The 26,062-nt window shown below is 39.4% G+C and overlaps 1 protein-coding gene across 8 annotated transcripts in view; it reads right to left on the bottom strand.

Moving 5' to 3' along the window:
• The window catches only part of PCLO (piccolo presynaptic cytomatrix protein), a 514,363-nt gene that overhangs the window by 465,694 nt on the left and 22,607 nt on the right, over nt 1-26,062 (bottom strand). For all 8 annotated transcript variants that reach the window (XM_073328639.1, XM_073328637.1, XM_073328638.1 and 5 more), the window contains exon 3: nt 24,292-25,662. In XM_073328639.1, the coding sequence (XP_073184740.1) occupies nt 24,292-25,662 (1,371 nt within the window). The remainder of the gene's footprint in view (nt 1-24,291; nt 25,663-26,062) is intronic.

Here is a 26,062-nt window from a genome sequence, read left to right on the forward strand (position 1 = left end):
GCTGTTAACTCTTCCCATTCCTCACAGAGAACTATCCTAAGCATGCTCATAACCTCCAATCAGGATCAACTACTACTAATCCTATTAACCATATTCTATGGTTCTGTGCACCTTCAACTACCACTGAAGCCAATGGGAGGTAACAGTTCTCAACACCTCGCAGGAACATTAAAAAAAAAAAAAAGAACAAAGAGCCATCGCCTTTCCAACAAAATGCTTTGCAATCTGGGTGACGACCTGAACTTCAGCAGTTCTGGGGCTGCCTCCAATTTTGTGTCCTCAGCACAGTATTCATTAGCACTGCACATTTCTGCTGCCAACCCTCCAAATCGTTTCTCAAAAGTCTAAATTCTTCCCCTTGCCATAATATTGGCAGATACATTAAAAATTTAACATTTTCTAATAATAAAAGCATTTGCTTATATGAAACATGCTGTGACATCTTTCCAACAAGAGCCAAAATACATTAAACTGCAGTTCAGGTTTGAGAGATGATCAAAACAATATGAAGCAGTCATCCAAAAGATCCTTTGGCATTGTATATTTTTCCTAATTATGCCTGTGTGAATACAATCTCTATATTTTAATTGGATATATTTTCAAGAGTTTGCTCTGTATGCACCAAGTAGTTGTATGTAGAAATACAACAATGCATTAAAAAGCATTATTTAGAGTAATTGTCTAGCATTACTCACCATCCTACAAACCCTTACTAATGCCTTTATTCTTTACTCACATAAAAAGAAAAGGAGGACTTGTGGCACTTTAGAGACTAACAAATTTATTTGAGCATAAGCTTTGGTGAGCTACAGCTCACTTCATCAGATGCATGCCTCTGATGAAGTGAGCTGTAGCTCACAAAAGCTTATGCTCAAATAAATTTGTTAGTCTCTAAGGTGCCACAAGTCCTCCTTTTCATTTTCCAGATACAGACTAACACGGCTGCTACTCTGAAACCTTTACTCACATAGGACCACATTTTGTCACACTTATAATGAATATCACTTTACTTAGTGACTGGCCCCATTCCCACCCATTGGGCCACTTGCAGAAAAAGGTGCTACTCAGTGTGGCAGAATTTAGGATAGTGGGATCTAGCCCCCAAGCAGCCCCAATGACTGCTCACAGGAGTGAAGACTGCTCATATGAATATTTACAAGGTGGAGCCCTGAGTTGTTAGCCCTCCAAATGAAATCTATTTTGAAAACTCTCATATATTAGAAGTTTACCCTTAAGGATTCTAGCAATATATCTTTGTACACAGTTATAGAGCTGGAAATTTCAAGTGGGCAACTAATGTTAGTCAAGTTATTCACATATATAATCCTTTTGGAAGATCAAAACCTAAATCTCCCAAACTTCACTGTAAAACTGTATCCTAGTAGGCATATGGCAAATACTTTGATGTGGGTTTCAAAGTTTTGACCACTTTTACTCACATTCAGATTCCACTAAATTCAGTAGGAATCTTTTCATTGACCTGAATAGAAACTGTAAAGGAGAATGCAAGACTGTCATAAATATAAAGGGAAGGGTAAACGCCTTTGAAATCCCTCCTGGCCAGGGGAAAGCTCCTCTCACCTGTAAAGGGTTAAGAAGCTAAAGGTAACCTCGCTGGCACCTGACCAAAATGACAAATGAGGAGACAAGATACTTTCAAAAGCTGGGAGGAGGGAGAGAAACAAAGGGTCTGTGTGTCTGTCTATATGCTGGTTTCTGCCGGGGATAGACCAGGAATGGAGTCTTAGAACTTTTAGTAAGTAATCTAGCTAGGTATGTGTTAGATTATGATTTCTTTAAATGGCTGAGAAAAGAATTGTGCTGAATAGAATAACTATTTCTGTCTGTGTATCTTTTTTGTAACTTAAGGTTTTGCCTAGAGGGGTTCTCTATGTTTTGAATCTAATTACCCTGTAAGATATCTACCATCCTGATTTTACAGGGGGGATTTCTTTATTTCTATTTACTTCTATTTTTATTAAAAGTCTTCTTGTAAGAAAACTGAATGCTTTTTCATTGTTCTCAGATCCAAGGGTTTGGGTCTGTGGTCACCTATGCAAATTGGTGAGGCTTTTTATCCAACATTTCCCAGGAAAGGGGGGGTGCAAGTGTTGGGAGGATTGTTCATTGTTCTTAAGATCCAAGGGTCTGGGTCTGTAGTCACCTACGCAAATTGGTGAGGCTTTTTACCAAACCTTGTCCAGGAAGTAGGGTGCAAGGTTTTGGGAAGTATTTTGGGGGGAAAGACGCATCCAAACTGCTCTTCCCCAGTAACCAGTATTAGTTTGGTGGTGGTAGTGGCCAATCCAAGGACAAAGGGTGGAATATTTTGTACCTTGGGGAAGTTTTGACCTAAGCTGGTAAAGATAAGCTTAGGAGGTTTTTCATGCAGGTCCCCACATCTGTACCCTAGAGTTCAGAGTGGGGGAGGAACCTTGACAAAGACCATCTTTATTTCTTGTTTACAAAGATGCTTACACCCTTGCTACATGCCCCCTATTGGCCACTGTGAATAATGGCTCTAAACATCCACAATTAACACCACAAAGCTAAGCTAGGCTCCTTGAGAAGTACTTTACTACACAAATAGTCTCACTGAAATCAATGGTCTTTCCAACAATTCTTGGCAAGTTAACGAGTAAATGGATTTATGCATCACTTGCTGAATTTTGTCTGAAAATCCTTCATTTTGAAGCACATAGTGGAGATTCCAAAAATATCATTTAAGCTTCCTCCAAAATGGAATGTGCTAAGAGAGAGAGGTTTTTGAAGTGTTCTGAGGAGTTTAAGGTAGCTGACTGCTATTTAGGGCCTGATCCTTCAAACACATATGCACATGAATAACTTTACTGAGTGGCCCAGTTCACCTGACTTAAATGTTTTTGAGTACCTCTTTTTCTTAAAAACACATGCAATATTATTTATAGTTTTAATCACAAAAAGGATTTTAACTCGTTAAAGTCAGCAGCAGAAGCTTATTACAAATCAGAACTAAATGTAAGAATTAAATGGTAGCTGAAGCGATAGAAATGTGTTCCTATTTTTTTTTCTTTTGAAGCCATATTTACTTTCAGTAGCACTTTACTATTCAATTTCAGTGAGATACTGAAGATACTTGTTTACTAAGATACTACTTAACAAGTAAGCATGGGCGGAACATCTGTAATCAAGAAAATTCTTCATATTTTCCATTTTTAGTACCAAAATATCCAGTCCACATTATTTTTGCCATTAAGAATTTTAACCCAATTTGTCATATTTTTAAAAACCATCTCCCGATTGATACATCGTCCTTACTCATAGTTCATACATTATATTCTGTAGAATATATACACTAATTGTTTTAAACAAACAAAATTACCCTCCCCCCACTTAAAAATTATATTAAATTACACTGTATCTCCAGCTATAGGGCCTGATCCAAAGACCATTGAAGTCAATGGAGCTATATCCATGGACTTTACTGGGCTATGGATCTATTTTTCCAGGTAGATATATGGCCCTCAAGACTGCAGTATCTGAGTGCCTAAGAGATCCGGCCCATGGAGCTTTTGATTGAACAAATCAGGGAAGGATAGCAAAAGGAGAGAACAACTAAACAAAAAATAAGAAGAATCAGCAATAAACAATCCAACAACTCATGGTCTGTAATGAAAATAAAATATTAGGATTACAAAATGTACATAAAATCCCGAGAAGTAGCAGCAGCAGGCCTGATTCTGCAAATCACTCATACCAAGTACAGATGCCTAAAATCTCATGCTACCCCAGCTGAACGCCGATGAACTTTGGGAAAGTTCATATCTGTACAATGTAACTTGGCATCATGTCTATCCATTCAGGATGCTGATGTAGGATGTAGACCTGCAAACTTGAAACCCAAGCAGTCTTTAATCTGATCCTTTCGGGCAGAGTTTCTCAAACTGTGGTCCGCAGACCACCAGTGGTCCATGAGCTCCATTCAGGTGATGCGCGGATAGTTCCCTTTAAGTTGCACACCTGGGTGGCTGCACGCAAGAGAATGAAGGGCCACCCACCTTATTGGCATGGCATGGCTCCACTAATTAGGTGCCTTGACCCTGGAGAAGAGGCACATGTAAGGTGAGGTGGTGGCCTTAGGAGGAATAGGGGGTTGCTGGGAGGGGGCAGTGGGGTGAGAAGAGGGAGTGGGGGGAATTTGGGATGTGCAGAGCTGTGGCGGCCAGAGAAAGAGGCGACTTTTCCCAGCTCCAGGGCTGCAGCTGGTGGGGAGAGATGGCCCTCCTTCCCAGCCCCAGCTCGGGGGCTGCTGTGGTGGGGAAGAGAGGGCACATCCATTGCATTAGAAAGGTAAGACTACTGATATTACAATATGAGTTGTGTGCTTTTTATTTGTAGAACAAAAAAATGTTATTATTGATTTTGTTATATAGCGCTTTTATCCAAAGCACTCTACAACAGTTAGCTAACGGTACACACATTTGGAAAGATCATTAAAGTGGTCCACCGAGACTCTCAGCAATTTTCAAGTCGTCCACAAAAGAAAAAGTTTGAGAACCACTGCTGTAGGGACTTTAATACTACAGTGATGGAAGCCACATAAATAGATGACTACATAGATAACAGAATCCTCAAACTCCAATGATGGTCTAGAAATTACTCCATGTACTGGGCTGGGCTGAAAGGCTGGCTTCAAGTTTGGTATATCCTCTTTTAGTTCAATATGTGAACAGAATATAATTGAATAGAAACACACTTATGTTAACAATTGGTCTTATTACTTTTTTATTTCAGTAACCTGAAAACAATCAGCCTCACATCTGCACCTTCTCTTTTCCACATGTCTAATTTCTAGTAATGTTTAAAAAATGGGCCTTAGTTTTCAATAATTAAATAAAGTGAAAAGAAAAGGAGTACTTGTGGCACCTTAGAAACTAATCAATTTATTTGAGCATAAGCTTTCGTGAGCTACAGCTCACTTCATCGGATGCATAAAGTGGAAAATACAGTGAGGAGATTTATATACACACAGACCTTGAAAAAATGGGTGTTTATCATACACATTGTAATTATTCTTATGAAGTGTATGATAAACACCCATTTTTTCATGGTCTGTGTGTATATAAATCTCCTCACTGTATTTTCCACGTTATGCATCTGATGAAGTGAGCTGTAGCTCACAAAAGCTGATGCTCAAATAAATGTGTTAGTCTCTAAGGTGCCACAAGTACTCCTTTTCTTTTTGCGAATACAGACTAACACGGCTGCTACCCTGAAACCTAAATAAAGTGAGATGTTCACACATTTAACTTTTTTATGAGGTGGAAAATAGGCAATAAGAATAACTGCTACGGTATGGCTGAAAATAAGAGAAGAGAAAATGATGCAGAGTAGCAGGAAAGAGGTTTTTATGTCAGTTTTGCTTTTATACAAAATGCACAGATACATCTCATTCCAGAGTGTCTTAGTGTGCCAGACGTCATAAAAAGGTCAATCAGAGAGAAACAAGCAACAAAGGCAACAGCAGGATAGATATGTCAACAACAGGTAAGAGTTTTTATCTGAATGTAAACAGTACATGAAAAATACATTTAAAGATGTGACAAAACAGGAAAAATGCACTAGTGGAAAGATTGTTTTTAGCTTTCTGTATCCCTCTATGCTTAACCACGAGGAACATGATATATTTAAAATCCGTATTTCTGAAATTAGAGCTAAATCCTCCTGTTCCACTTCCTCGGTATACAGGGAATTTCCTAAATACCACAATTCTGCTGTATGGAAAGAGGGGGCTAGATAGAGGAACTCTGCATGCCACGTAAGTAGAAGCATTTTACAGGTTGTATTCTCAGGTTCCAAATGGAAATCACTCTGAACGCTCCTTCTTGAGGCCACAGGTGGATACCAGAAGCAATTATTAAACTACAGATATGTAAATATAAATGGAGGATAAGCAGCACAGAATTAAGGAGTAGGTAAAGAACTTAGGAATTTAGGATAGCACATTGGATAGTCCACTCTGTAAATAGTCACCATCCGTGAGATTATGCTTTTGTAATAACTTATCTCCCCACAGATGAAAAAAATGTGCCAGGAAGAACCCATATGAGTCTGCATATCAGAGAGAAATAAACATTGTTAATTTAAAACACAACATAGTTGCAAGATTTCACAAAGATAGCAGTAGAGAACCAGATCTAAATTAATAAATGACCATCTGAATATCCATGTATGTGCAAAGATATTATATTTTCATCATATGGATTACTGACAGGGTAGATTACATAATGAGGCTATAGCAGAAGTCTAATGAAACTCTCTAGTAAATACATCTCAACAATATTCCAGTCTCATTGCAAATGTCACTGTAGAGGTTGCCAGGTGTCTGGTTTTCGACTGGAATGCCCAGAATGACCAGAAGATCCACGAGGGTCATTTAGGAATTGAGAAGTGCAAACAACAAGCACAAGAGGTGCTATTTTGGTCAATCACGACATTACTAACTGCTTTTCAAGTTTGAAATACAAGCCATGCAACAGGCAGAGCTACTGAGACCTCATCAAGTTCCACAAAAGCCTTATAAGAAGGTAGACACTGACTTATTAACCTGGCAATCAAAGGATTATTTAATAGTCACAAATTATTATTCTCTGTATCCAGAAATTTGCAAACTGCACAGTATTAATAGTAAGTCAGTGATAGCTGGCATGAAGGGAATCCTTCTCCAGACATGGAATTCCAGATGAAGGCTTTAGAAATAATGGACTGCAATTCTCCAGTACAGATTTTAGGCAATTTGCAATATATTGGGATTTTCATCTCTACCTCAGCTGTTAATGGGAAGAAGGATCAGATCTAATTTACCAATTTCTCGATTCTCGTAACAGTGAAACCATACGGAAGATGAAACAAAATCAGAAGTGGATGCAGAATTATTATTTTGACAAGAGGGCCCGTGATCTCAAAGGTGATAGGGTGTGCCTGAGGAATCACACCTCTAATACTTGGGCTAAAAGGGTACCATTAAAGAACAGCTGCATCTAAGGTTTTATGTAGTCCAGACAGACTGGGGGACACATTTTGATGTAATCGAAGAGATCTATAAGTAATCCCAGAAAGCTCCAACACATTGACATTAGATGTGGACTCTGGCATTTCCCATCTGACTGATCCTTTATTGTCAACACATTAAGGAGAAACTGTCAAGGAACAAGAGAACAACACAGTCTCTAATTGAAGGCTGATACAGAGAAGATCAGAGCAGGAGATTAAACATCCTGAAAGACTCATCGAGATTTGCTAATCTGTCTGGAGAAGGTGTATTTGAGGAAAGTGAGTGGTAAAGACTCACTTGAGACCGATGTGCTGGTAACCTCTCCGCCCTAGGTAGTTTATACATTGGGTTTACAGAAATGTACTATATAAGTTGAGAATTTATTCCATGTTTTATTACATAGTTATTAGCTGCACACACACACACACACATACAACTTCGTTTTTCTTTAAGAGGGAAGATGTAGAGATACGTTTTGTAGAAGATTATAATTTAAAGATGCTCCCTCATAAGGGAAAATATTATGAACACAGGAATTTGGAGAGGTGCCCTGGAGATGTGAGGTGGGAACACCACATGGCTGCGTGCAGCAGTTCACAGAGATGTTCTCCAGTTTGTTTTATTATTTATTATTTATTTATTCATTCATTCATTCATTTCTCATTCACTGGTTGATTTAATGAACCCCAAGATGATTACAGGCACAGCAAGCCAGAAACTTCCAACCAAAATTATTTTTAGACTGTATTGATCTCTGTATACATTTTGAGCACCAGTCGCCATAAAAACCTAAACCCAAACAAACAATTCCACAATGACTCCTTCTAGATGATAGACCCACTCTGCCCACTGAAAAGCTAAATGAGGCATTACACGCAACACCGAACTAACCATACACACAGAAATAATCTAAGTATTACAATTACACACAGAGACAGAAATACTTTGCAGTCAATTGAGTTTCTTCAATAGGTTAGAAAGAAAAAAAACAAAGTTTTCCCAGATCTGCTATAAAAATATATATCTTGCATACTGATGAAAGCCCCCAACAATTCATCCTGATTCCTCCTATTATAAGGATAATAATTAATAATTACTTTCTGCTGAGCATGAAGTAAAATGCTGTATCAGCTCTAGTAGGATTTCACTTGAGTAAGAATGCGTCATCTCTCCCTACATATGTCTTGATAAGTAAAAGCAAGGGATCTCTTTTCTGTGAATAACACATTTCATACCTCCAAACAGTCCTGGGTTTTGCAGGACTGTCCCATTTTGAGCCCCCAAATCTCCTATTTAGTTGAAGCAGGAAATTTCCTGCAATCTGGGCTGCCCAGAAGTTTGGCCTATCCACCCTTCCATCTCCATTTAGGGAAGGACAGCAGGGCAAAACCTGAGTGTCACTGTTTCTGCTTTAGCCAATTAAAACACTGGGAGGTATGAAATTTAGATCCAAAAATTCAGAATATGTGCACAGGAAAAATGACTTAATTATTCACAACAAAGTTATCCAAGCAAAACATGTTATTTAAAAGCATGAAATGCCCTGTAAATCCTATTAACTGGGGATTTAACTGGAGAGTTTGGGGAATGGATCACTGTGGAGTAATTTTACGTTTCAGTATACTTATAGTGTCCTACGAATAGCTGGAAAGTCCTCAAAACCTCACATTCTACAGTATGTATGTATTGTGCACGGTGCTAAAGCAAATGTTTTGTGAGACGTTCTATAATGGGAAGACGATTAACCACTATAGCAAAATATCCGGATTTGGGGCTTGATGTAAACCTGACCTCCTTTCTTCCCCACTGCCCTTGTGGAAGAAAAAAAATCTGATTAAAATTTTAAATTACTCAAAACAAAGCAATGTGAGGAAGCAAATCCATATAGAGAAACAGAGGCTTAAGCTGTAAAGTTCAAGTATCCCAAAGTTTGGGGATGTTTAGAGCTAAAGATTTGGATCTGACAAGTTCAGACAAAAGGACCAGATGCAAAATTCAAATCCAGTCCACAACTTCCTCAAAGCTCATGGGTACTGTAATTCAATCAGGGCTGGAATCAAAACTTCGAAGAAAAATCCGTGGCTTTGCTGGTTAAACCTACTAATGGACCTTGGAGAAATCAGTATAAGAGGCTGCTCTTTATGGGGTCTGCCAGATCTTACAGTTTGTAGCAAAAAGCTTGCAATATATTTGCAATAGGAATCTGCACTCTGTAACCAAGTCAAAGTTGAGCCCCACTCAACTTTACTGATTACCTACGGCAGGCCCTTTACAACACATAGCGTCAGGATCCCCACAAGGGCAGTCCGGGCCAAGGGTCAGAACAGGTGCCAACGTGAGGCTGGGAGTAACCAAGGAGTTCGTAGTTAGATTCCACGCCAGGTTTGGTACTAAGAATCAGAGTCCAAGTCAGGTATCAGGGTACAAATCCAAATCAAGCCAAGGTCAAGCCAGGAATTCAGGAGCAGGAACAGTCATGTGCTGCAAAGGCCTGGCATTTGGTGGACTCCAGAGGACTGGTATCTTTCATACAAGTTTGAGAAAACAGTATTAATTATAGTTTCACTCTAGAGCAAAACATTAAAAAGGATTCCCACACATACGAGAAATTACATTTTGATTAGGAGACACCCCCCTAGTGGTTCTCAAATTTTTGAACTGGTGATCCCATTTCACAAAGCAAATCTCTGAGTGCAAGCCCCTTATAAATTAAAAACACTTTTTAATATATTTAACACCATTATAAATGCTGAAAGCAAAGCAGGGTTTTGGGTGGAGGCTGACAGCTCATGACCCCCTATGTAATAATCTTGTGACCCCTCAGGAGTCCTGACCTCCAGTTTGAGAACCCCTGCGCTAGATGATATAGAAGATAAATGCCAGGGCTCCACCTCTTTAGATAGCTGGGTTAAATCTCAATCGAGTCACAAGTATGCTGGCCTCATAGGAATCTAAAAATCCACTACACAGAATACAATAAATATGCTCTGCTCAAATGTGGTTCAGGACCGGAACAACAATATGCTGTAGGTCAGAACCAAAGTGCATTAGCAGAAGTTTGTAAAGTAACTGCCAGGACTCAATAGTGCTGTTCAGCCTTTTCTGTGATGCACAAAAAGTCCAACATTTTCAAAATTAGTAGTGATTTTGGATGCCCAGAATTGACAGTCGTAAACAGGCTTATTAGAAAGACAAGGTGGGTGAGATAATATCTTTTATTGGACCAATTTCGGTTGGTGGGAGAGACAAGCTTTCAAGCTTACACAGAGCTCTTCTTCAGGTCTGGGGAAAAGACCAACAGAAGTTGGTCCAATGAAAGATAATACTTCACCCACCTTGTTGGGACCAATACCATTACAACAATGCCTTAAAACAGGGTGACCAGACAGCAAGTATGAAAAATCGGGACGGGGTTGGGGGTAATAGGAGCCTATATAAGAAAAAGATCCAAAAATTGGGACTGTCCCTATAAAATCAGGACATCTAGTCACCCGAAAAAGGATGGTTTTTCAGGGGTAGGATGTCAAGTTGTACAGCTAAAAACTGATGCATCAAAAATCACCAGTCACTTTTTCTATGGACATTTAGGCCAAAATCTTTAACTCCCTTCAGTTACGTTCAAAACAAAACAAAAACCCCTGAAAAATCTTTTTTTTTTTTTTTTTTTTTTGCAGAAGTGCCACAGAGTAATAGCTTAACTTAATCTACATTGTGTTCTTGCTTAGAGGACCGGTACCCAAATTAGACACCGTGAAATTAATATACTGACAGATAAGTATAATGACAAGATCTTGTAATAAGAAGTAATAACTTTGTATATCAAATCTGCGATAAGTATGATGAAAGAATTACAAATACTAACTTTTTGTATGTGTGTGTTCCGAAAGACCCTGTTAATTTTTTACCCTCTATTTATACTTGCTAGATATATGGTATGTCCTTTAGACTATTTCTCTTTAACATTTCTCCTTCCACTCTTAACCTGTTTCTTCCATAATATAAGGAAAAAACACTCGGACTCACTGTAATCTCTGAAGTCCTGAACCAAAGCTCACTGAAGTCAATGTAAGCAACAGAAGATGACCAATAACAAGGAGAAGGGCAGATCAAAATGTCCCCATCTAAACTAATTCTCAAAGTTCAATGACATTTTTGTCTACAAAAAATTCTTAAAAAGTGACTCATTTCTGCAGAAATCTTCTATTTATTATCAAAAAACTGAATAGCTAAAAACTGGGGGGGGGGGAATGGTAGTTGTCTGAATCCCAAAATATTTTGATTATGAAATGCCTCTGTAGTGCTTCAAATGAATTGTGGCTTGGATGCATCATGCTCCTGTTTTCCTCCATTGAACAGCCTCCACAACCAGATTTCATTTTCCATGAAGCACGGCCTCTCACCACAAACTGAGGAGACTGTGAGGCATCAGGCAAAATGTTATTTTCACCATTTTTGGCTGAAATATTTCAGATTTTGATTTTTCACCAAGACCCCAAATTTTCCATGGAAAATTTTGACAAAACTTCTTTAGTTTTTGTTGAAATTTTCCATGGGTGTGGGGCGGGGAGAACATTTTCCAATAACTCTACCTGGGAGTCTCTGTTGATTCCAATGAGCTTCATTTGTGCTCTAAATATGAGAAGTGATCATTCCCATTAAATAGACTGAAAATGCCAGTCACTGCAGAATATTTATCAGCATTTTAGAAAAGAATACATGCCGCAACATTGTAACGCATTTCATATAAACAAAAATATTCCACTGCATTAAAAAGATTAATCTCAAGGCTACCTACAAAAAGTAACATTTTTTCTTAACTTTACAGAGTTTTACAGAGGCTCAGACAGTTTAAGTTAAATCAGAAAGTTGATTATAGGCTTTGTCATTAACTTCAATGAAATTGTATTGGTGGAAATATATACTTATTTCTACAATAAAAGATCAATTTGTTTAAACTCAATCATCTATAGATAGGAGTGGAGTTCCAAAGCAGAAAATCAGCCTGAAAATGTACTCAATTATTTTTTTAAAAAATTAAGAACTGAAAAAAAAATATTTACAGTTTTCTGACTAGCTGGAATTGTTTAGTAACTGTGTCCATCTGCTAGGACACAAATCTCCCAAAATCATTGTATTGGTTGAGGATATAAATTAGAAGACAAGTTTCTTATGTTCAGTTTAATATTTCCTTACATGAAAACTAGACTATTTCCAATTGTAAGTCCATCTGATAAAAACCCAACAAGATATTAATCTAGGAGAGCTCTAAAAACAGAAGACCACCATATGGTCTACTGGGCCCTGTCCTCAGAAGCCTAGGCTATCTCACTGTCTCAGCATCTGGCTTTACCCCCAAAATGCAATTAGTGACTAGTATCTCTTTGTTGTTCCACCCAAACACATGCCCTGGACCCTCAAAAATGGATGCACATTACCTTATTTCCTTTTGTTGATGATTGTAACAAAATATGACACTCTCTTTCTACTCCAACCATCCTTTGTGTAAAGACATTCTGCCTGAATGCCTAAATGTTGCTAATCCTTTCTTCAGCATTAGTCCATGACATCTTGTTTTCAAATACTATAAGACAGCATCTCAAACAGCTTTCTGGCATGAATCTAATCCTCTCTTTTCCACTCCACTTTAATGACATAAGAATTCCCTGTCCCCAAATATATTGGCCAAATCAATTTTATTCATAAGTAACATTCTCCCAAAGTCCTGAATCATCTTGGTTTTTGTCCACAGAACCGTCTCAATTTCCACAAAATCCTTCCAGAAATAACGGTCACAGTTACACAGGCAATTTCAAATAAGGTTCTTATGCTTTATGTAATGTTGTGTCAGAATATCTCCTCTGTATTCATGTGTGGGCCTCTCTCTTTACACCTTAAGATCCCCTCATATTTTTACTGTTGTTATTCATCATCCAGATGGTTCTAATGCATTGAAATACTGCTGTTGATTACACGCGTACAACCTTACTGGGTGTAAAAGGGTGCAGTACTGGTTCCCAAGTGCATTTCTGGATTTATACTGCATCACAGCACTAACATTTCTTTATTAATTTATCATAGTATTTTGATGAGCACTATCCACTTGGTTGGCACAGTATAATATGAAATTTTAACTGCATGTGCTAACTGGGACTTATTAACTCCCCTGACAACATGTACAGATCGTCTTGTGGGAAATAAGATATGTCCCCAGTGAATGCACATACATGTTACAGTAGAACTTCTTGCCAGAGTGTTACTAGATATACATAGCCATCTTATTGGTCCCAGTAATTTGACTATAAAGCATGGATACCAGTCGTCCTTTATGAGTTAGATAGAAAAAGAGCATGTATGCTTACAATGCATAAAGAGGTGACTATGTGAGTCCCTGAGAGCTGGCAATTGTCAAGAAGTCTCGCTGTAGGTTTCAGACACATTGAAGTCTCACCACAGATATCATGCCCCAGTCATGTCCTTTGTACTTCTTCCCAAGAAGAGATCAGGCTGTTCATTTTGCTTATGGGTAGGTTACAACATCAATAAGACACTCCATGATGTGTCTATGGCAAAGACCAGCAGTAACCAAATCTCTCTCAGTACCGAAAAAGATTTTGTGCTATTTATTTTTCTGGTCATGTAAGAAAGATAACCTGGGACTTTGCATGTATATATTAACAACACAATTGTATGTTTAAAGGTGTTCAGAACCTTTGAAAAATAAAGCCTCTTAAAAGTATCTCAATTCAGACACCCAAAAATTGGGGCACCCAAAATCACAAATCATTTTTGAAAAAATGTATCAGTGTCTTACTGAGTCTCCTCTGTTTTGGTCATCAAGGTGCATGAAGCCTAGACCAGTTCTTAAAATGCCTAAAATCAGCATTTTTGTTTCTTTCTCAAGACAATATGAACTAAAATTATGCATTTACTTGAGGTGAAAGACAAGAAGGATCCTGTGACTAAAGAAACACTGTAGAGAAAAAACACCTTAAAATGTTAATATAAATATAAAAAGTTCCTTGGGTGATGTCAAGCTTAGATACAACCAAGCTAAGCTAAGACTTTAGAAAATTTCTTTGATAATGTCAGCATGATGCAAATTCCTGATGAAATAAAATAGGAGAAAATCTCCTGTCTTAAGGCCAAGTCAGTAATTCTTCAGATTATCTACTTTAGGTTTCAGACTTCATGTTGACCCTCACTAATGCTCTAGTCCAGTGGTTCCCAAACTTTTTCTGCCGCTTGTGCAGGGAAAGCCCCTGGCGGGCCTGGCTGTTTACCTGTTGCGTCCGCAGGTTCAGCCGATTGCGGCTCCCAGTGGCCGCGGTTCACTACTCCAGGCCAATGGGAGCTGCTGGAAGCGGCATGGGCTGAGGGATGTACTGGCCGCCACTTCCAGCAGCCCCCAGTGGCCTGGAGTAGTGAATCGTGGCCACTGGGAGCCGCGATCAGCCGAACCTGCGAACGCAGCACGTAAACAAACCAGCCCAGCCCGCCAGGGGCTTTCCCTGCACAAGCAGCGGAACAAGTTTGGGAACCACTGCTCTAGTCTATAGGCTGTCTGATGTCCTAATAGCAGAGGAAAAACTAGACTGCAAGATCAGCATTTAAAGCCTTATGCCAATCATGATGATCAAGCATTTTTCATCCTGAAAGGTGCTAAGAAATAGACAAGATCTACAGGTGAAGAATTCAGAGTATTCCTTCTGGATATGGAGAATTGGCAGTGAGACAGGAGCAGGTCATGTATGAAATGTATTGCTACAGCAGTCAGCTCTTTGGAGCTCATACTAACACCCACCATTAGAATACTAATAAAAGCCAGCTGGCCTTGTGTAGCTTTACATCTCCACCCCACTGTCTGTATCTACAATGTTTAGTTACCCCTGCCGTTCTGGGTTCGGGAGGGCAAAATGGAAACTTTTATAAGCAGAGGAAACAGAAGCAAAAGAATTAAGAGACTAACACTAGCAAAAGAACAAATACCTACTTCGAGAGGCACTGTCAGTCTCTCTCAGACTCTAGAGTTAGTCCCTGATTTCCTCCTTATGCGGAAAATCTAAACGAGATGCGAGGGAGAAGGATATTTTTTTTTTTTTGCAAGAGGAGAGCAGATGCCCTTGTGATGAAGGCACTGAAATAGAACTCAGAATATCTGGGTTCAATTCCAAACTGTGTCACACGCTGCAATCCACAATCTGTGCCTGCTTCAGTTTACCTTCTGTTAAATGAGGTAAATGTTTCCCTACTTCAAAGAGGTTTCTGAGGGGTGTCAAAGGTGGGTGACTGCATGGTGCTCAGATACTACCGGAGGCCAAAAAAGAACTGAGATAGCAATCGTTCTTAATTTTTTTTTCCATTGAGGCTTGCTGTATGCCCTCCCAGCACAGAGTTCCCCAGACCTACACTCCTCATCCTAATGGATTTTGGTGCCCTAGTGCCTCCACATTGTCTCTTCCCGTGGCCCATGGGGCCCTGCTTACAAGAGCCCATAGGCTGTAGCCCTTAGAATCACCATTAAAGGAGAGAATTCTCATCAGAAGTTTATCCACACTTACGCCGCATTAATTTATGAGTGGATTCCCAGTAGTGGTACAATCATGATACAGGCAGAATCGCCCTAATGGAGGTTGGGGATGGTCCAGACACTTTTTTCCACCATGACATTTCATTCCTGGTAGGAGGATTAGCCCAGTGTGTCAGCAACAGGAGGGCCTTGCTTTTGGCCTTTAGACCAGCCATATCCTCCAAAGATTCTGCCAGTGCCCGGAAGCTTCTCTCTTACCTAAGCCCCAGCAGGATTCTTAAACAAGGCATTGCTACATCTATCTTGCCTGCCTTATTCCACACAAAACTGAGGGAGGCCTCCATTATAACACTGAGTTCACTCACCCAGGATATGAGAATACCTCATTTAATTCCACCCCTCTACCTGATGAGGAGAAAGCAGTTGAACATGGGTCTCCCACCACTCATGTGAATGCCCTAACCACTGAGCTATGGGGAATTCTGGTGTGGGTTTCTCAATCCCTCCTGTTGAAGCTGTTCCATGGTGTATACATAATTAAGTATGCATTGGGCCAGAGAAAGATCAAATTAATTTAGAGTCCAGTGGTTTGGGCACTCACGTGAGAGGAAGAGGGAGGAATTGAATGAGGTTCTCCCACATCCTGGGGGAATACCGGTCATCTGAGCTGAAAGTTATAAGGGAGGCCTCATGATCCCCTTCCCTCATACCCTGTCATTTTGTGTGGAGTTAGGCATGAGCCTCCATCTTTCTACCCAGAAACAGCGTCAGTAGCCAAGTGTGAATCCCAAGCAGAGATAGATGCTTCCTTGCAGCCCAGAATTAGGCACCTAACTCTCTTTGAGGGCTGGGGATAAGATACACCCCGCTCATCAGCATCTCCTATTGACTAGCTTAAGCAGCTTGCTGCCTAGCGTGCTGGCTTTTGGGAATACCATTCTTAGGTGCCTGACTCTCACCATGCATTGTATTGGGAGCCTGCGCACCTAACTCAGTGTTGTGAATTGCACGCACAGCACTGCAAGTCCTAAGTCACCTTTGTGACTCTAGCCCTATGTGTCTATGTCACTTTTGAAACACGGATGTTAGGTGCGTTTGAAAATTTTACCCATGGTCAGTTTTTATTATATCATCTGAAGGCGCATCCCACATTAGGGATCCATGTCCTAACAGATAAAGCACAAGATGGGGGCGTTAGACAACCAAATCACACTAGGGAACAAGATGAATGGCTCCTTATGCACCTTATCTACAATGTATAGGGGGAAAAAACTGTGATCATGGGGGACTTCAATTTGAGAGACATACGCTGGAGGTCTCACGCTGCCAGTACTAAAACATCCTTGGAATTTTCGAATATTATAGATTACAATTCCCTAACTCAAAAGGTGTTGCATCCAACAAAGGGGAATTCTATGTTAGACCACATCTTGACAGATAGAGGAACTGATCAGAGAACTAAAGACTAATTGGTAAGTCAGGTAAAAGTGATCATGACTTGATCACATTTATAATGGACAAACAGTAGGTGTTTTAAAAAGCCCAGTTTCAGAAAGCTAAAAACGATTATGAGCCAAATCAGCTGGGAAGAAGAACGTAATCAGAAAAATGTGAATGATAAGTGGGAATTGTTTAAGAACTCTCTACTAGATGCCCAAAAAGCTACAAATGAGGAAGAAAGCCATATTCATTAAAAATCCAACCTGGTTTAAAGGCGAAGTGAAGGCCTGATGTGAGACTTCTATATATATAAAACAAATGGAAGTAAATGGAAATTGATAGTAACGAATATAAATTGATAGTAATGCATATAAAGCTATGAATTGTAGAAAATGGATAAGGGAAGCAAAGGGACACAAGAAGAGATTTATGGCTAGCAGAGTTAAGGACATAAGTATATTAGGAACAAAAAAAACTATATCAATGGTATTGATCCATTACTAGATGAAAATGATAGAATTATCCATCACAATGCAGAAAAGACAGAAGTGTTCAATAAATATTTCTGTTCTGTATTTCGGAAAAAATAGATCATGTAGTCATATCATATGATAACACTCTTTCCATTCCACCAGAATCTCAGGAGGATGTTAAACAGCAGCTACTAAAGTTAGACATTTTTAAATCAGCATGTCTGGATTACTTGCATTATTTGCAGATGTCACAAATTGGGGGAGAGGTAAATAATGAACAGAACAGGCTGCTGAGTGATCTCGATCACTATGTAAAATGGGCTCAAGCAAACAGTATGAATTTTAATATGGCTAAATGTAAATGTATACATCTAGGAACAAAGAATGTAGGTCATACATACAGGATGGGGGACTCTATCCTGGAAAGCAGTGTCTCTGAAAAAAGATTTGGGGTCATGGTGGAAAACCAACTGACCATAAGCTCCCAGTGCAACACTGTGTCCAAAAGAGATAACGTGATCCTGAGATGCATAAACAGGGAAATCTCAAATAGGAGTAGAGATTATATTTTACCTCTGTATTTGACAATGGTATGACTGTTGCTGGAATACTCTGTCCAGCTCTGGTGTCCACAACTCAAGAAGGATGTGAGAAATTGGAAACAGTTCAGAGAAGAGCCACAAGAATGATTATAGGATTAGAAAGCATGCCGTACAGTGAAACACTTCAGGAGCTCAATCTATTCATCTTGACAAAGAGAAGGTTAATGTGTGACTTGATTACAGTCCATAAGTACCTGCTTCAATCTAGCACAGAAAGGTATGATGCAGTAGCTAGAATCTGAAGCTCGACAAATTCAGACTGGAAATAAGATACACATTTTTAACAATGAAAGTAATTAACTATTGGAACAACTTAACATGGGACATGGTGGATTCTCTATTACTGACAATTTTTAAATCAAAATTGGATGTTTTGCCTAATAAATATGTTCCAGGAATTTATTTTAAGGAAGTTCTATGGCCTGTGTTATAAAGGAAGTCAGACAAGATGTTCATAATGGTCCTTTCTGGCCTTGGAATCTATGAATTATTTCTTTCAATTGTATATATGTTTTATAAAAATATGGACAAACATCAATTGCTCAGTTATGAGGGTATTTTTAACACAAACTACACAATCAAAGTTCATTATGAAATGTGGAATGCTTGATTTGGTGTAAAATTAATTTCATTTTGTGCTGATAATGAAGAAACTTTTTCTTCATTAATTCTGCATATTGTGTGATTGGTTATTTTGTGTCTGGCTCAAATGCAAGATACAGTCTTCTGTAAAAGGAATTTTACAAATCCCTTGATTATAAGTGGTTGTTATCAATTAATGGATACAACTTCTATGAACCATGGTGAATTCATATACATTGCATTTTCCTGTCCATTTTTGCATAATAAAGACACTGTTATGGAGCAAAGCATTCCTAGCATGCACCTGTTTATAATAATAATTTAGAGAAAGGCTTTAAATGTCATAAGTAAAAAATATTGCTGCTGAAAATGGATAGCTGTGAGGGACAATAGGGATTCCTCATAGTCCAACCAGCAGATTTTTCTCGATTGTGTTCTAGGTTTTCTGGATACCCGCTATTCTATAAACAAACCCCAACACAATACAACAAAAAAGTTCTATAAAACTCTCGCAGGAGTTCAACTAGCAGAATGTCCAGGTTTTCTCTAAAGGGCAGACAATGTAGTGCACAGTTGTTACTAAATGAGAAGTAATGGATATCATCGCAGATGATACAGTACAGCTTTCTGGACCTTTTCATGACAATCTTGGATGGACATTTTCATTACACACTCTTGGATGGCTCATTACTTTAAAGTGTTCCAGAGACTTGCTTTAAAGAACCCCTGCCACATTTGGATATTTAATTACAGGGACTCATTTCAATTGGGCTGGATTTCCATTATTTTTAAAGGCTAGTGTTTGGGCCTGAATAAACTCCTGAAGCATTTAAACAAAATGGGTCACCTGCTGATGTCGATGCTCCATTTTCCCCTCAGACTTCAGTGGGAGTTTGGAAAATAGGAATTACCATATTGGGTTAGATCAGGGGCCATCTACACCAGTGCCAACTGCTTCAGAGAAAAGTGTAAGAGACCCTGAAGTAGGCGGTTATGGGATCATGGAAAATGTCCTGCTAGCTCCAAAAGTTAGAAGTTTGTTTATGTCTTGAAGCATGAAGGTTTATATTCATTGCAAAACTTTATTTTGTTCATATTTTGTATTATAACTCTGCCCAAATAAATGGCTGATCTTTGAATGCTGCTAAACTCTTTGCTTTTATGATACCACCAAGTCTGCCTGGGGAAGGACTTCACAATGTAGCCACTTTCCCCACTCCCTTCACCATTGTTTTATTTTGGGGAAGATCATCATTTATGTATTAATGTTAATAAAGTCTAGTAAATACAAGTGGGGGCCCAAAATAGCAAAAACTTTAACATTCCATTTCGAAGTCAAATTGTAGAATTTTGCACAGAAGACAACCCCATCAAATAAGCCTAATAATAAATATTACTTTCCCCTATTTAAGATTGTCATGTGCAAGCTATGTCTTCACACACACATCCCTTTCTTAGAATTATAGTTCCTTCCTTCACAGGTCAGAAATTACATCCATTTTCCCCCCAAATTCTCCCAACTTATTTTCCATTCCAAAAACACTCCTCTTACCATGTCCATAATAAATTCTTTCACAGATAGAACCATTTTTTCCTTCCAATACCTATGGATAATTTTACAGCTATCCATAGACTAAAGAACTCTAGGTCTGTTGTTCCCTTGGCATTTCTATAAGATTAGACATACTGCATATTCTACCATTATATACGTACCTCATATATCATTTTGCTTCCTTTTTTTGTTCATAGACTATGTGATTATATAAAGATGTTATACTTATGGAGCATCCATCCTGATTCCATGATTTTAATTTCCTAGCTTTTCCCTCTGGATGTTTCTAACTCATCTTTCTTTTTTGAAAATCCTCCTTGTAGTTTATTGCCACACTATTTCATGGCACGATGCCTCCCTCCTGCCATCCCCCCGACCTGCAGCATGTCCAACAATTATATTAGCCACCCAGTTCTGATCCTGTTCAGTATTCACTCAAAAGCCACACTGAGCTTTAAATGCACAAAATGGTCGTTGCCACAGTCTTCATTTCTGAGCTTCGACAGTTGCAATTTTCTTATATTCTGTTACTAAAAATAGAACTGCTTCCAACTACCCGAGCTGGAAACCCACAGAAAAGCTAATTAAACAGTTGGTAAACAATGCTCCTCCCCATTGTGTAAATGGTAGGATAAGAACAGTGGCTCAGCTCTGTGCTAATGCACCAGGTTTACGTGCCCCTGTAAGTCTTTGAAATCTATCAAGTGTCATTTATTTAATTATTCTTCGCAGTTTACTTCACAGATAAATTACCATTTAGGTAAATAAATATTTGTCTGCTAGATCAACAAATGAGAAAAAAAGAGCAATTGCTTCTTTTTTAAAAAAGGCAATATGAGCCATACTCTCAGTTTGTGAAAATCAGTGCAGCTACATCGATATCCATGGGACTTTGCTGATTTACACCACTGAGAGACTGGCCCTGTAGGTTTAACTGGAGCTCATCAGCACAGGGATTGTTTTCAATGGATTCAGAGAAGGAAATACGCTTCAAAAGGTGAGGTGCTGTCACATAACGACAGGAACAAATATCTTTTATTATAAATAGGCATCTTGTTCCCTCTTAAGCATCAGCCACCCTTGTCCACAGCATGATACCAGGCTGCATGCTGGATATTCCATGTTAAAAGTACTCAAAGATTGAAAAGCACTGGGGGGGTTAGATTTTCCTGAATATTTATCAACTCAGCATATGTTTTCTTGTTCTTTGAGCCTCACTGTGCGCCCCTTAAATGGGGCAGGATCAGAATCATTCAAACACATTTGCTTAGATGCTGCCTCCATTCCTGTGTCAAGGTCCTCCAGGCCCTTATCTATTACCTATACCACATGCTTTCCCTCTGGTTTCCCAAGTAATGAAGGACACATCTCATGTTTTGGCAGGTACCAGGTAACAGTTCATAGACTGATATACAAACAACAGTAAGAACTGCCCTTGTGCATTAGCAACTGCAAAATAAAGCTCAGTTTAGGACTGATGTTGCATTGTTTTCTGACCCCAAACCCATCCTGACTTCAGTATAAAGAGACAGAAGGATTTTTTTTAAAAAAGGAAAGATATAGCCTTTAAAACAGCCGAATTTGGTCTTTCCAGATTAGAACTCAGAGAGTAAGGATAAAAAGAGAGAGTGTATGTTAAACAGAGGGAGTGAATTTCCCTCCTGATCTCATTCTAACAGCTATGAGCATTCCTTCCTTTGATCCCCATATAAATCAGCCCACCCCACCTTCAAAAACAGTTGTTGGAGAGTGTGAAGTTTGGTAATAAACACAGTCTGACTAGCTGCTTGTCCTTTGACAGACCACATCACACTCCAGCTATATTGAGCACTACAGTTACAGAGTCAATAAAATGCTAACTCCCATTATATTACTTGCAATTTTCATAATTTCAGGTGGTTTTTATGTCTGGATTACTTGGTCTTCCTCATGATTTTTTGCCCTTTGGAAAAAGGTTACCACCTCCCATTCTTCTCAAGGGGACTGAAGCTTGCATCCTCTTCACAATGTGTGGCCAGGGAGGAGACAAAGACATTTAGCTAGAGTGGCTTGCTAAATGAGGGAAGTAGAGGAAAGAAGCAAATAAGATGGAAACCATAGGGTATGGGTAACAGAAAAGGGCTTGGGGGGGGGGGTAACATAGAAATGGGACAGCAGCTAAGGAAATTTATATTGCAGGAAGAAAAACAGACCAAGGACTGTGGGAAAGAGGAAGACAACTAGGTGGGAAGGAGAGACATGGGGGCAGACAGACTACAGGGGAAGGAAATTAGAATGTGAGGTACTGGATATTGTGAGGGGGAAAGAGAGATTATAACGGGCAGGAAACTGAGCAGAAATGGAGGGAGACTTTGAAGGGAAGAGAATGTGGTGGTGAATATTAAGGGGAGCAGAAAGGGAGATGGGGTGAGAGGAATACTAGGAGACTGAGAGAAGGAGTCCAGGCAGGAAGGTTGGACAGTGATGAGGGAGGAAAAAAGGAAATAGCATGCCAGTTTCCAACTTTAGGTGTTAGGAGAAGGTACATGGAACCAGCAGGGAAGTCAGGGGGAAGCCTCACATTTTTGTGAATGCATTTATTTAACAGCCAAGTGTGGGGCTTTCAAAAGTGATGATGGGATTTAGTAGTGTAAGCTGCATTAAAAGTCATGGGACTTTTGCAACTGAATCCCTCCGTCACTTTTGAAAAATCTCTACCTGAATTTTAAACCCAAATGATCTCACATTCTAGAGGTGCAGGATTTCTGCCCTAAAGACTGAAAAATTCAGAAGACAGACACAAGAACGTGAGAATTTGTTGTTTGGTTTAGTTTGGTGTTTTTTGAAGGGCAAGGGGCTCTGATTCCAGTTTTTCACACTCTCAAGGGTTGGCAATACCGTGGTTAGGAAGAGAATCCAAGAGATAAAGTCCACACACATTGAATGTTCTTTTCTTGTCACTATTCTTCCTATGCTTCTACTCTGCTATGGCAGTGATGTCACAATGATCTAACCCAGATAGATATTTCTAGTTTATTTACTTGGATACCAAACACCCTTAACTAATAGTTTCTTTTCTCAGGTACTAAGTAGATTGAATTACACACTTGAATTACCTGCAAGTATTTGGCTGGTGGTCTATTTTTACCAAGTCAGGTCTTGCTAACTCAATAAGGAAAGTATGGTATTTTCCTGCCCTGCTCAAAAACTGACATAAAGTGCCTCACCACTTCCCTCTTTTTCAAAATTCTTGCAAGAAAGAACAATAAATAAATAAATGTTGCCTTTTTGGAAAGAATGGTGGTTACAAGAGTTAAACAGAGTCTGTTCCAATAATTGTCTTTTGTGGAAACATTTTGCTACATAGCTACATGGGAAAGACATATTGTCGTATTTTAACAATAAACAGCCCCACTCAAACTCTAGCCCTTTTATCAGTTAAATGGCTTTCTGATCGTTGCCTGTTTAAATCCTGGCCCACTTTGCACACATATATCCCTCAAACTTCAGGGGTTTGGGCACATCAGAATGAGTCTGCCTCCCACATACAGTAAAGAGTCAGAATGTGATTAATGGAACCTGAAAGAACAGGTACAACTCTGTCTAACAGATTTAGGGAGAAGTTAAAAGACTGTGCCGGGGAAAAGTGACTAACAATTAATAAATCCTTTCATTCAATAATGCTCACTGATCAAGAGGAGGAGGAGAGGGAAATAAACCATGTTAATGTTGCTATACTGACAGACATGAAAGAGAACTTTTACCCCAGGGTGAGCTCTAAAGAATGAGTACAATAATCTACCATGCTATAATACCACTAATTTCAAAGGGTTCAGTAATCATCATTATTATTAGTCTGCCTTTGCCTCAAAACCTAGGAGATCTACTAAAGTATCTGCCTTTAAAATACAGGAAATTCATCTAAAGTAGCTTTTGATTACCCTCCAAGTTTCAGAAATATTTAATTAAAAAAAATACAAGCTCTCAAATGAAGCATTAGAATTGTTCAGCACCACTTGCTAATTAAAAATATGCTTTGACATTCACAATCTAGAAAACCAGTTGCTAACGTATATAGAGTAAATATAAATGCCACTGCCTACCTCAACTATGTGCGGCATCGGATTAAATCCACAGAGATTGCACACGATATTCTTGCATTCTGTACATGTATTAAAGTTGGGAGGATCCTTAGAACCAATGTTTAGTCCAGTTTTACAAAGAGTACAAGTTGATTTAGGTAGGGTAATTTTTTCCAGTCCTGGTGGCCCAGCAGATTTTTTAGATTCAGCAATTTGAGGCTTGCTGTCTTTTGCAGCAATAGGTTTCTTTTCTAATTCAGATCCTTTAACGGTTACAATGTTATCTGTCTTGGGTGGCTGTGACTTTTCTGCCACAGGAGGCTTGGCTTCTTTTTTCACAGGTGCTGCTTTTAGAGATGGCTGAGCCTGACTGGCCTCTTTGGATGGTACCTGAGATGGTGGAGGGGGTTGCTTTGTAGCAGGCCCCAGTAGAGGGCCTGAGGATTGAGCTCCTTGTTGGCCTGATGTGGAGATTAAATTTGAAGCCTGGCTAAAGATTGACGCGCCAAATCCAAAGAGTTTCCCAGTAACTGTTTCTTGTGGAGTTGTAGGCTGTGGTTTAGGGGTGTCAGTAATACCTCCCAGATTTAGACTGAAACGCCTTGGTTGCTCTTGGGCTCTCTGAGGCTGTTGAGGCTGAGGTGTTGGCTGCACGGGGGTAGGCTTGGGGCCTACAGCTGCTTGTTGTCCTTTTGGAACCTGCTTGGCATCAGGTTTTGGGGTTACTTTTATTTGTGTCTTCTTAAGGTCTTCTTTCATTTGTGTTGGCTCAACAGTGTCTGGTCCAGGCTGAGAAACAAATTTAGGATCTGACTTTTGCCGTGACACTTGTGGTAAGGTTTTGGAATCTGGCAGGACCGCTTTATCCCCAGCCAGATGGGTGTCCAGCAACAGCTTGGCATGTTCTGATCTCTGAGATTCCATTGCTTTCTGTTGAGTTGACGGAGCTTTGGGACCTTGTGAATCCCGTTTCAGACCAGACGCTGAAGAGGCGGGCACACTGTCAGTTGTAGGCTTCTTTTGCTTATCTTCGACCAATGTTGGCTTGACCTGGCCAAATTTTGGAGTGGGTTCAATTTGCTGAGAGATGTGTGGGGTAACAGGCACAGTGGGTGGCTGCTTTGATTTCACAGGGGGAGAGCCAGGCATGGATGGTTGCTTTGTCAGTGGCGGGGGCTTTTTAGGTTCTAGGGACTGGGAAGAAGCCGGTGTTTGAGAAATATCTTTCTTTTGAGCAGGCTGCTGGGGCTGGGAGGGCGCTTTGGTTGTTAGAGGTGGAAAGGTTGCCTTCTGTTTGGATGGAAGAGGCTGTGGCACAGGACCATGAACAGAAGCTAAATCACCACCTAGTGCTCTTTGCATCTGGCAGTTTAAACAGAGCCATTCTTTAACCTGCAGGAAAAGATTTAAAATTAGGGTCATGTTATGTTAACATTAGTAAATCAACTTTTGGCAGATAAAAGTTCACCAAAAGAGGGGGAAATATTACCACTGAATATTGCTTTATGGTTAAAAAAATACAACTGAATTTTTCATTTCACTTCTGATTCCTGCAGTCCGGGCCATCAGAACAAGTCCACACTTCAAGCACTGTGGAAATTCATGGGGGCAGCACTGATTTGCCAGCATTGAGTCATCAGCAATACTGATTTGCCAAAAAAAGTTTTAAAAAAAGAAAATGGTAATAATGAAATAATAATAATACTCAAAAATAGTTTGGCAAATTAATGCTGCCAATGAAAGCCATAATTATAATAATCAGAACAAAAATGAATGCATAATTACCTTTAAC

Source organism: Lepidochelys kempii, chromosome 1, assembly GCF_965140265.1.
Source record: "Lepidochelys kempii isolate rLepKem1 chromosome 1, rLepKem1.hap2, whole genome shotgun sequence".
Classification (NCBI taxonomy): domain Eukaryota; kingdom Metazoa; phylum Chordata; order Testudines; family Cheloniidae; genus Lepidochelys; species Lepidochelys kempii.